The sequence below is a fragment of the Cryptomeria japonica genome, chromosome 5, assembly GCF_030272615.1.
Source record: "Cryptomeria japonica chromosome 5, Sugi_1.0, whole genome shotgun sequence".
Lineage (NCBI taxonomy): Eukaryota > Viridiplantae > Streptophyta > Pinopsida > Cupressales > Cupressaceae > Cryptomeria > Cryptomeria japonica.
The window spans coordinates 116,618,667-116,631,227 of NC_081409.1; the positions used below are offsets into that span (position 1 = coordinate 116,618,667).

General features: G+C 36.7%; 1 protein-coding gene across 1 annotated transcript; it reads left to right on the forward strand.

Annotated features, from left to right (window-relative positions):
• The first annotated feature begins 337 nt into the window (after positions 1 to 337).
• LOC131066953 (uncharacterized) lies at positions 338 to 8,377 on the forward strand. Its single transcript, XM_058001859.2, has 9 exons — positions 338 to 2,240; positions 2,636 to 3,043; positions 3,494 to 3,662; positions 3,881 to 4,122; positions 4,244 to 5,376; positions 5,557 to 5,918; positions 6,182 to 6,445; positions 6,562 to 6,767; positions 7,479 to 8,377. Exons 1-9 carry the CDS (start codon positions 1,962 to 1,964, stop codon positions 8,196 to 8,198), a joined length of 3,783 nt encoding a protein of 1,260 aa, XP_057857842.2. The 5' UTR covers positions 338 to 1,961; the 3' UTR covers positions 8,199 to 8,377.
• Positions 8,378 to 12,561: the final 4,184 nt, after the last annotated feature.

A 12,561-nucleotide genomic window follows, 5' to 3' on the forward strand; every position in this document is an offset into this window, starting at 1 on the left:
CGGCAGCACTATACAAAGTACTTTAAAAACAATATCAAGTATAAATGCCCATAGTGCAGTTCTTTAATGCTTAGAAATAAATACTCAACATATAACATAATAAAAGCCATAAGCACTTAGGCATTAAGTGAAAGGTATATGCTTGCACTAAACAGCCTCATAATGACACCCTTTTTGTCATCAAGGACAACTAAGAGGCAACAAAAAGATCTCAAAAAGGAAAATAATCTATAGATATTTTAGGCCTCACATGAAAGATCAATTTAAACTTGTAAATGAATTTGACTGGATTGTGAAATACTTGTAATTATTTCATAACATGTAGGGAAAAAGATTATTAAGAAGAGGCGAATGAGAAATTATTCAAACAAACAAATCGAAGAGAAAAGGTGGGAAGCTTACCGTAATTATAGGAGCAAACTCCGAGTTTCCCAGAAATAGTTTGTACAGAGGAGTAAGACAGAGACCCTTAAATGCCACTGCACGTCTACTACAATTTTCGACAAGAATAACATTGTCTGTCCATGGGACTGTCAGATAGACACTATCCTCAAATATGCCCTGGAGATTCAGGTCTGCATGTAAATTTGAGGGCTGTTATTCAGAATATGAAGAAGATTAGATTTGACACCAATAAAGTTGTGTGACGTGAGAGGAACATTGATAACTTTGCAGAGTCCAAAAAAAATGCAACTCTTTTGGGAGTGGAGGCGATGAGTGAGGATCAACTTGGAGCGATGATTGTTATATTGTGCATATTATTCATAGTAATTGTTTAAGGGTTCAAAATTTGTGCAATCTGTTTTTAGTAGATGTGTTTTCACATATCTGGTTTTTTTTTCAATTGATTAGCCAAGTTTTTAGTTCATTCTTTTTATGCAATGATGGTTGGGATCATTCTTTTTATGCAATGATGGTTGGGATCTTTTCATTGAAATTTTGGATCCCAAATAGATCCAAATACTCAGTTGAAAACCCACTTCTATCAGACAAACTAGATGACCAAAACCCTCTCAGCATAAAACAACTTGTAGTCTTCGTTTTTATCTTTTTATATTTTACTCGAAATTTTTACCTCTTTAAATTTTCAAAATATGACTATTTCCACTATTTTAATTGATAAATATGTGTAACACTATTGATAAGTGGTAATATGAACACTATTATAAAAACATTTTCTTAAATATGCATCGAATTCTATATCCATTTCTCCAACGTTTTCTGCAAATATAAGTTTAGAAGGTCGACATCTAGAAACAGTTCAAAGATTCTAAAATTTCCAAATGGGACAAAGAATTTGAACCATTCTAAAATATTTCAGAACCCCATTCAAATTCTAGGCTTGCTGCTTGCCATCTTTGTCAGAACCCCATAACAAATCTTTTATTAACATTGATATTTTAGGATTTTTGGGACAGCAGACTTGTACTTATTATTATTGGTTACTTTCTACTTCACAGTATGTTTTCGGATTCTTAGCGTTAGAATCAAAACAATCTGTTACAAAGATGCAGGCTGATTCATAGAATGTTTGGGGAATCTTGGCCGGCAAGCAGCTCTCAGAATCGAAACTATCAAAAAATCTAAAGTAAGAAAGATGCAAGCAGATGTATAGAATGCTTGGGGATTCTTTGCCGGCAAGCAGGTCTAAGAATCAGAATTATTGGCTAATCAATGCAATGATTCTGGTTTATTAGCTGGCAAGCCACTCATTGATTCATACGATGCCGAGGAATTCTCAAACGGCAATCAGCTGGTAGAATCGAAGTTAACTGACAATGACAAATTCCCACCAATTTACTACTAAATAAAAGCTCAACATTTGATAGAATGATTGTTCTATAACAAAAGTTTGATCAATTATTGATATAGATGATTACAGGCAAGTTTATTCAAACTGGGACGTCCAAATTAATCTGAATTGAATTGGATTGGATTGTGAATATTGTGAAAATTTTCAAATGGAGGAAAATTCACAATTGAATGGAATGAAATGTGATTTTTATGATGAAATGAGTGGAAGTGGTAATGAGTATGATGCAATTGTTGTTGGTTCTGGATATGGGGGATCCGTTGCTGCTTGCAGGCTTTCTCAGGCTGGCCTGAAAGTTTGTCTGCTTGAAAAAGGAAGAAAATGGGAGGCAGAGGATTTTCCCACAAATAGTCTTCAAGCAATGCTTGCTACCAGGATTGAAACTCCAAATTTAGGATGCTATGGAAGCAAAACTGCACTGTTCCAGGTGGGTTTTGATGATAGAGAGAAAATGCTTCAGATTTTTCAGAGCCAAGATTGTTTACAAATTTGTCAAATTGTGTCTGATTATTTATAAGATTGTTTTATGGACATAAAATATATTCTCTAAGCTTGTTAGTTTTAAGATTATCATTTAATTTGACTGTACTATCAGTAGTTGTAGTTGTAGTTGTGCCCAGTTTTAAATGAAGGGTGATTAATCCTTTACTGCATTAGAGTTAGGCCTTACAGGATTCTCTGGCCAAAGCTTGTTTTTATGGTTTGTATGCTTTCATTTGAAATTTTACAACGGCTAGTGTAGTAGACAGCTTTGCAAAGCTTTGACAAGAATTCAGGGTTTTTTAAATCTGTCCCTGATCATATATATGAATTCTGGAACAGGTAATTAAGCAAGAAGACTCTGTGGCGATGGTATGCTCAGGATTGGGAGGTGGGTCTCTGATAAATGCAGGTGTCATGGCCCCAACACCAATGCGTGCAAGGCGAGATCCGAGATGGCCAAAAGAATGGGAAGGGAGTTGGAGTTCTTCCCAGGCCAGAGCAATAAAGGTGTTACAGCCAGAAACAATTCCCCACCAATTTCCCAGCTCGAAAGTTATGAGAGATATTTCAGGGGAGATTGAGGAAAGCACTTTAGACCCAATTCAAACAAGTATCAAGTTCGACCAGGGTGAAAGCTCAGCAGGATTGCATCAGAATGCTTGCATGGCCTGTGGAAATTGTCTATCTGGATGCCCTTACAATTCCAAGGGTTCCACAGACAAAAACTATCTTGCCTTGGCCATTGAGGCAAGTAATTGTTATGGGTCTACTATTTCCTAGAACTTAGACTTACCCTCTGATCAAATTGGCCTGTGGAGTGGATGGTTAGCTTTTATTTTTCTATACACGGTCTATATTTAGGTTCTTAGTAGCTTAACTAGTTCATGGAGACTTTAACTTATTTTCTATTTTATTTGAATCTTAACATAAGGATCTATAGTATTTGTACGTGTAATTCGATTACCGTTTGGGTTTCTAGAATTGAATTTTTGTATTCTTGTAGTCTGATTGGATGCTATAAACTTTAATTTGTTCGGGAAAATGTAATTTATTTCTCATTCCATTTGAATATTCTTCAAGATTCCATTTTTTGGTAGCGGATTTCTAATAATTATGTAGGCTTGCCGGAGGCAAAATTCACTTTTCGATTGAATTTTGCTTGTGATGCATGATTTTGTACTGTATTTGGTCTTACAGGCTGGCTGTGAGATAAAAACCGAATGCCAAGTTCGATTCATTGTAGAAAATCTAGAAGAAAGTCTTCAAACTTGCTGCTGCAGAAGCATGAACAAAAGACCAAAGAGAAGGTGGAGAGTTCATTTGGACGAACTGCAATATTTGTCATCAGATTTTGTGATTCTCTCTGGTATCTTGTCTTTCCATTATTCTTCAAAACTCCCACCTTTATGACTTTAACGTTCTGAGATGCAGAAAAGATCTGGTCTTCTGGAGGTTAAGAATGACACGCCACTGTAAAAGAAAAATGCTTGGTTATCAATCATAGATCTATAGATTAATAATGGGCACTGAAACTTTTGCTAATTGGCTTTGTAAAAATCTTACACAATGGGTGATTGACTGCAGCTGGAGTGTTGGGCACTGCAGAGATTCTGCTCCAGTCCAGAAAGAGAGGACTTGGGCTTTCTGAAAGGCTAGGATTGGGAGTAAGTTGCAATGGAAACAATATGGCTTATGTTGTAGGAAGTAATGCGCCATTAAATGGTTATGGATTAAACAAGCAGGAACTTGCTTACTCTGCTAAGGCACTTCGACCAGGCCCAGCAATTACAGCTTCTTATACTTCTTCTCTTGGATTCACTATACAGGTTGTTGATAATTCTTCGTGAGAAACTTTATTGATACAACTTTCTCTAATTCATAATCATCAACGTCTTTTACGTTTTACTGGAATGTTACTGATGATTCTATGTTATTATGTTGACGCAGAGTGGAATCGTTCCTACTGCTTATCCATATTTGCTAATCAGAAGAATGGGAAGCTACGGATGGCCTCGAGGCCACTCGCTTGTGGAAAGTGTTATCGAAACATTTAAACACCTTACCGGAAAAATCGATTCCCAAGGATTGGTTCTGAATATGATGGGCTTTGATGATGGGGATGGAAAAATCTCACTAGATATAACGGATCGCATCCAACTCTGTCCTCCTCATGACACGCTACTTCCTCGGAAAACCAGAGCATTTCAGAAGCTTGCCAAGCGCTTGGGAGGAATTTTATTTATGTCCAAGTTTCGTAGCACATCAGTTCATCTTCTTGGGGGAGGCAATGCAGCTCATGATCCTTCCCTGGGTGTTGCAAACCCATCTGGGCAAGTCTTTAATCCTTACTCTGGTTCTTCAAAAACTCAAGTAACTTACCCAAAACCTGGATTTGCAGTGCATTCAGGTCTATATGTATGTGATGCCTCATTGATTCCTTGTGCTGTAGGCCTTAATCCATCCTTGACAATCTCCACAGTTGCAGAGTATGTGTCTGTCGGCCTTGTGGTAGATGCTCTCAAATTCAAAACATCAACGAAATCACAATTTTCTGCTAAAATCCATTTCCATGATGTTGATAGGATAATCAATACCCCAATTGATAGAAACCCAATTTCAGTCGATTCACAGATTTTCGATCAGAATACAGAGGAGGATGCAAAATTTATCGTCAAAACTGCATATGCAAAGGATAGGCAAGCATTACAAAGTCCTGCATTCAATGGAGTCATCAGGAAGCCTGAAGTGTATGACATTAAGCAAATGCAGAAGGAAGTTAGTGGCCCGACTTTCAGGGAATCCATGAATGGGAAACTAGGAGGTATGCCTTGCGCACTGCATCTTGTGTTTAAGATGAATCCTTGGGGTTCAGGGGATTTAGGATGCAAAATCAGAGGGTTCGGAGATGACCATCCTCTTTTGAGAGGTGAAGTTGGAGGATACATGCAAATGAAATCTCTCCATAAAGATAATATTTACATAGTGGGTGGGACCGTTAATATGTGCTGGCTAAACCCTCGAACACCCTATACTCAATATATGCACTACCATCTTCTGCTTTCATCAGCTTCAGGGGCAAGGTATGAGATTTTGAACTTGAATCCAGTTGGGTATGTATGGGTAGACTTATATTTTTCTTGAGTGTTTTACTTAACACAAATTTCTCCATGTTCTATCACATTTAGAACTCACTTTAATCCCTATGTGTACAAATGAATTTACAGTTTGAAACCCCTTTTTGATACATGTTTGACAAGCAGATACATATTGGAAGGCAAGAAGACGATGCATCCATTCTTATTCTGCTGCTTTGGATGGAAAGAGTCAACAACATTGCATGCAAAACTTCGTCAGATTACAAGGATTTACCAGAATTATAGGGTAGCCAATTTTAATGCAGACCTGGTTGAGTTGGAGGGTGATCTTAAAGTATCCGCAATTGGGCTATTACAAAGTTTGATCAGCTTGAGAGGAAATTGGAAGGGCAAGTTTGTATCATTATTGGGGCAAAGCCTTATCAGAACCTACATTTTACAAAGACCTCGAGAAGTTTTATCAAATGCTCATTGTACCGCTAAGCAAAGTAACTATCCATGCCATGTATTGCATAAGATAACAGCAGGTAAGGAGGGATGTTTCATGATTTTAAGAGCCACATTCGTCGGGGTTATCCCGTGTTTTTAGTTTCTCAATTATTCAGCTTTTACAATTCCTTAGACCGGATGAGGAGATTTGTTTCAAGAAATTCCCTTTAATTCTCCTCACCTAACAATAATCTCTTCTATTCTTGAATTCTTTTCTTTGATATGTGTGCATTATCATAGTTTGGCACTTTTCTTCAAGCATTCCATTTGTTTCTAATATAGAATATTAATGTATGTGAAGGTGATGGCTTTCCATTCAGTTGTAAACAATGGAAATGTTCTACAAAGAGCAACGAATTTGATTGTCCAACAAAGAATTATCCTGTGCTGTTGTTAAATGGGCATTCAACAGAGAGTTTCTGTCTACCTACTGAGCCCATGGATTTTGTTCGAACTTTACTTGATGAAGGATACGAAGCATGGTTGTTACAAAATCGTTTACACCCTCTACATTCCTCCAATGAATTCACAATTGAGGATCTTGCTAAGTTTGATATCCCAGCAGGTGCTCATTTGCCCAAATCTACTTTTGCATTTCTATTCTTGTTTCTGGGTAAGGTGTAGAGGGCTCTTATTCTAATCCATACTTGTGATTCTCATTTCATCCCCCTATGAATGCAGCTATGGCAAGGATTACAGAGATACACGGCCCTGATATCAAGGTCCATGTGATTGCACACTGTGTTGGGGGACTTGCAATTCATATGGCACTACTAGGAGGCTATATATCAGCTCATAATGTTGCTTCTCTAGTTTGCACCAACTCATCAATGTTTTTCAAGGTCACAACTTCTGCATTCATCAAGCTCATGCTTCCACTAATGCCTGTAAGTTCTCTCATACCATCTATTTCCAATTTGTAAATCTTGGACCATGGAAATCTTGAAAGAGGGAAATTTTTTATATATATTGTATAGTTTGGTTTAAATAACACATTCTAAGATTTGAATTGTTTAGGTGGATCATTTGAAATCAACACAAATGGTGGGTTCAATTGAAAAAGTTAGTGTAATTTCAGATAAACCACCTAAACAAATCAAATCTTAAAATGTACTGTTTAACCTTGACCATAACATATATATCCAATCTTTGAATTAAGCTTACAAAAATAAATGAGATTCCGGAAAAAGAATACCAAGACAATCAATATAAAGCACATAAACATTAAGCACACATCCACAAAGACTTCATGATAAAGAATTTCAGTGGCAACTTCCTACTTAGAGAAGTTTTGGATGAAAGTTTTCTCATGGAATTATTGTGGATTTGAGATTGTTTTGTTGTTGGCTGGTATAGTGCATCATTAATCCAATGAGAGATAAATAACAAAACAAAGTCAAGAATTTTCAAAATTTAATTATTTCAAATTTTGATGGTTTAACTTAAATCACATTAATAGATGGGTTTTATTGAAAGAATTTATGTGATTCAGCATGTCAAAACTTAGAATGTCCTGTTTAAACCTAACATACTCTTTTAAGTTTATTTTAGACCAAACAAAACAAATTAATAATCTCATTGGACAACTTGTTTTGCAGATATCAATGGCAATCTTGGGGAAGAAAACAGTGCTAGAAATTCCTGAGAATTCCAAAGAAGAATGGAGACACAAGCTACTCAAGTACATAGCCAAAGCCATGCCTCGGACAGAGAGATGCACACTAGATGAATGTGAAGTCTTCTCTGGGATCTTTGGGAGCACATTTTGGCATGATAACGTATCTAGCACCATGCACCACTGGCTCTACAAGCAAGCATTGCCTCGTCTGCCAATGGCAGACTTCCCCCATCTTCGTTCAATCTGCATTGCTGGTCACATCGTGGATTCAAAAGGAAACAACAGTTTTCTCATCCATCCAGAGAGGATGCCATTGCCCACTACATATATATCTGGTGGGAGGTCCATCCTTGTGACTCCAGAGACTTCTCTCCTTGCAAACCAGTTCATGAAGCTTCATCAGCCAGATTTCCACCATGAAAGAGTAGTTGTGGAGGGATTTGGCCATTCTGATCTCCTTATTGGAGAGAATTCTCACAAACATGTATTCCCTCACATACTTTCCCATCTCAAAACAGCAGAACGTTGTTCTCAAGGATGTGAACATGTCAAGGATCCAAGCTATGCTCAGGCCTCCGTCTCTTGGGAAAGGTCACCTTCATTCTTTGGGCCATATCACCACATTCTCTACATTTGCCTGGCTTTCTTCCTCGTTCGTGCCTTCGATTTTATTTTTAGATCCATATTTGTTTTTCATTGATCAGTTTGTGGTTTTGAGGAAAAATATGTAGGTGTATTATAGCAAATATCAAGCATTATAAATCCATCAATATGAGATAGACGAGAGGCAGAGAGATGCTCGATGCGATCTTTAAGATGTACAAATATACATGGAGTTTTTAAGAAAAATAAAATAACCACATGGAATTCTGATCATTATTTTAATCCAAGAATCGCCTCGCAGTGGTTAATACCGGCCTCACTCGGCAATTTTGTACAATGTAAAAGCGTTCATTTTATGGATAACAGCACAATAATATCATTTATATACTTTTATTAAAGCTTAAGTCAAATCATATCTTAATAATTTTATTTTAGATTAAATTAAAATGGTTCATGGTGGTGCTGGTGGGTTGCTGTATTGTAAATCTTTACAAATATGCGATATGTGATAGATAAAAAAATAAATTAATAAAGAAACAATATTTTTTATTTGGAGGAGTGTTGAGAGATGAATTTGGTAGGTTTCTATCAGTAGTGGCACTTCCTTTGAGATCTAGACCAATCATCATGTTGAAGTGATCGCTGCTTACCATGGCCTTAAACTTGCTCATTCTCAGGAGTATAAGAAAGTATGGATTGAATGTGATTCTCTCAACATAATCCAATGTTTGGAGAGGACTCAAAAGCCAAGTTGGTCTATTGAGACCTTCATAAATGATTCCCTTCTTCTAAATAGCGATGATTTTTTTATATCCCATATCTTTAGGGAAGGGAATGCCTTGGTAGATTCTTTCGCCAATATTGGTGTCTTAAGGAGAAATGAGTTTATATAGCAAAGGGATGATCCCCTTCTACCTAACGTTGAAGACGTGATTAAATATGATTTGATTCATGGCCAATGAGGTTATATTATTTATTTTCCTTGCATTTTCCAAGGTCCTAATTGGTAATCAAGTGGCGAGTTTAATTAGTTATTGATACAATATTTCCTACCATTTCATAATTACCATACAAGTTGTGGGTGTTATTCTTGCCTAGTTTTCCATTTGTGGAAAATGGAAGCTGGTTTTCAAGGTGCTTTTACTAACAATCATTGTGTGGGGCGGGTTCTTAATTGTGATCTTTTGGCCTTTTCTCACAATGGGTGGCAAGAAGAATAGGCTTGCACCTATAACATGTGATGATGTTAAACAAATGCAATGGTGTGAAGAACCTTGCAGAAGGGTGGAGCGAATCCCTACTTAGAGAACCTCCATGGTTTAGATCCAAAGGCTTAAAAAATATTCTTCAATGATTGGAAGAATTATACTCTTTCAATTTATGAGAAGAGTGTCAAGATCACTGAGGAGCTCATAGTAGAGATAACTGGGCTCCTGATGAAGGGTAGAAAAATATTTACAGATAGGAAAACCTTAAAGGTAGTCGTACAAAAATTTCTCAAAGGAAACGAGGGCAATAAACTAATGAAGAAGGCTAATGGTGGGTACCAATTCAAATCCCTCATGTGGATTTAGGTGTGACTATTAAGGTAATCGTGCAATAATTTACCTTGGATGGTAGATACATGAGTGTTTTTTGGCTTTTATTTTACTTTGTTGAACCATTTCAAACACAAGCAGAAGGTGTCTTTTTCTTATTACTTGTTAGTGGCCTCTTTGGAGTTAGGAATCAAAAAGCTAGATGTAGGAAGGATGGGTTCCCTCCTCCGACTAGTAATTAGGAGTTAGGACTTGAAACAAAAGTTGGTATGGAAATTGAAACAAGGGATGACGAATCCATCGATGAGGAGAGTGAATCTAATAGGAAATAGATGTTTGAACCCCTCAAAATGTGAAGGGTAAGAACAAAAAAAGGAAGAAGGCTAATGTGGCTACATTGGGGTCAAAGGATTTGGGTTTTGTAGGTGAAGATTTGGTTGGGTTGCAGAATTCTGGGGATGAAAATGATTATAATCCAAATTCTAAAGTTCATGATACCACATGCAAAGGAATTCCAGGGGTTTCCTCTTCTCCTCCCTCTCCCCTTAGGACTAGTGAGGATAGAGAGACCCAACCTCCTTTCCCAAGACATCTGTAGAAGGATTCTCCATTCTTGAACTCTGATAGAGAGGATCAAGAGGACTTTCTTAAGGTAGCTAGGGATGCGGTGTTCGATCAATTTAGAATCTCAAAATGGTTATTTTTAGATATTAATCAAGTCAATATATGACTTTAGTCCATGCAAAGCAATATTGCAACCCTTCAAACAAAGAAGGCACTTCTAGGTCCAAGGAGGATGATAAGAAAATGTTGGCAATTCTAGAAAAAGTAGCAAAGGATGTAAATATCATGAAAGCAAATCTTATAAAGGGCATATTGCTAGGCTTGAGGACAACATGAAGAGGTAAATGATAATCTGATTAATCTGGTAAACATGAGCTACAAGCCCATTCATAACAGTGCTAAGAGCATAAAATGTCTCGTTGATAAGTGGTAGAAGCTTTGAAGGATTCAAAGCCTTCTGACAAATCTTGTGTTGATTTTGATACCATGGATAAGGGTAAGTAGGCTATTAAGGAGGAGGGACCATACTCAGGGAAACTAAAAGAAATCTACTAAGCAGGCTAAAAATTATATGTAGGAGCTAAATAATATGTCTCAAAACTTTAGACATCTTGGAGGCCAAGGTTGTTGAGGCCCTTAAGAATCCCCATTAGTGTCTTCTGGTCTTTTCTTTGCTTTCTTGTTTTTCTATGTTGATATCTTTCTTGCTTGTGATTTTTAGCACTTTTGTTGCTTGTTGGCTAGTTGTGAATATCCTTATGGCAATGTTTTGTAAATAGTGTTTTGGGTCTCTTCAAAACTTGTTTCTCTTAAAAAAATAAAAAAATAATTTATAATTTTAGTTTTCGCATATCAAACTTTTTTGAATAATCATTAGAATTTATGAATGTGTAATATGTCTATTTAATAAAATAAATTTTACATAAATTAGAGTACATATAATTTAATTTAAGTAAATAATTAATACTTTGTGTTTGTGTATACACACACACATGTGTATATATATATGTGTGTGTGTATATGTGTATGTGTATGTGTACATATATATATATGTGTGTGTGTGTGTGTGTGTGTGTGTGTGTGTGTGTGTGTGTGTGTGTATACATATATGTGTGTGTACATACATACATATACATACACATATACATATACATACACATATACATACACATATACACATACATACACATATACATATACATACACATACACATATACATACACATACACATACACATAGACATACACATTGTAATGCCCCACCAAGAACCCTGAAGGAAAACCCACAACAAGGGTGAAACAATTTTATTTTTTTAAGAATAAACATCATAAGTGCATTTACACAACATGCACGATAACACAAGCAGAAGACTTCTACCAGAATTCCTTAAGGGTTACCAATGAAGAATTAACTTCACGAATGAATTCCACAAAATCATAAATCCACATATGCATCATTAACTCAATGATCACAAGAAGCCATAAGCAAATAAAGATTCATCATAGAAAGATTGAAAGGATACAACATAATTTCCACTTCAATAAGCATTTACTAACATCATTAAGGAAACTGATAAAAACATCCAAACATAGGATTACATTGCTCTTCCAATACATAGCTTCTCAATAAACATAAGGGATAGATCTCATCCAATTACAAGGTTACATAAGATCAATATAACAATTATACAATGACCACATAGGTCCACAAATACCAATAATCTTAAAAACATGAGATGAAGCATGAGCCACGAATCGCAGGAACACCTGCGAAGCCAATCCTTGCATGAAGGTACAAATCCAAACATCTGATGGGAAGTGGCACTACCACCCGACCATGTAATTCCCAAATGGAATCACCCCACCTTGCTAGGAGATAGCTAAGGACCCTCAAACAAGCATAAGCATGACATGGTCAACAAAACAATACGACTCCATGACAACCCAAAAGACTCCACAAGAATCTAGGCAACTCAACTTCACAAACACAAGTGAACCAAATGAGAGAGTGTCATCACACAACTTAAGATGGATACCATGGTACAACCTCCATACGTCTTGACTCACTATCCTGGTAACCTTTCCTGACCTTCGGCTCCAACTAAGTCTTATGCGGACCCTACCAGACTTTCGTGAAGACAACGTGGTTGCTTTGCCATTCCAAGCCTTCTCGCCACATTATGAGCCATGTACTAGCACTCACCTATGCACAAGGTACAATTATCTTTATTAATGTTATGATACTACCCACCTAATCAATTCATTAGATTACCAGTTATTATTTGACTTTCGTTGGGTTGTAATACCTACCACTTTGGGTGCAACCTGCAAGCGAAAGCCACTCTCTCAAAGGACACT

Coding starts and splice junctions, on each gene's coding strand:
- LOC131066953 (XM_058001859.2), top strand. CDS start 1,962: ATGGAGGAAAATTCACAATTGAATGGAATGAAATGTGATTTTTATGAT. Junction 4,123..4,243: donor CTCTTGGATTCACTATACAG/GTTGTTGATAAT, acceptor ATGTTGACGCAG/AGTGGAATCGTTCCTACTGC. Junction 6,768..7,478: donor TCATGCTTCCACTAATGCCT/GTAAGTTCTCTC, acceptor CTTGTTTTGCAG/ATATCAATGGCAATCTTGGG.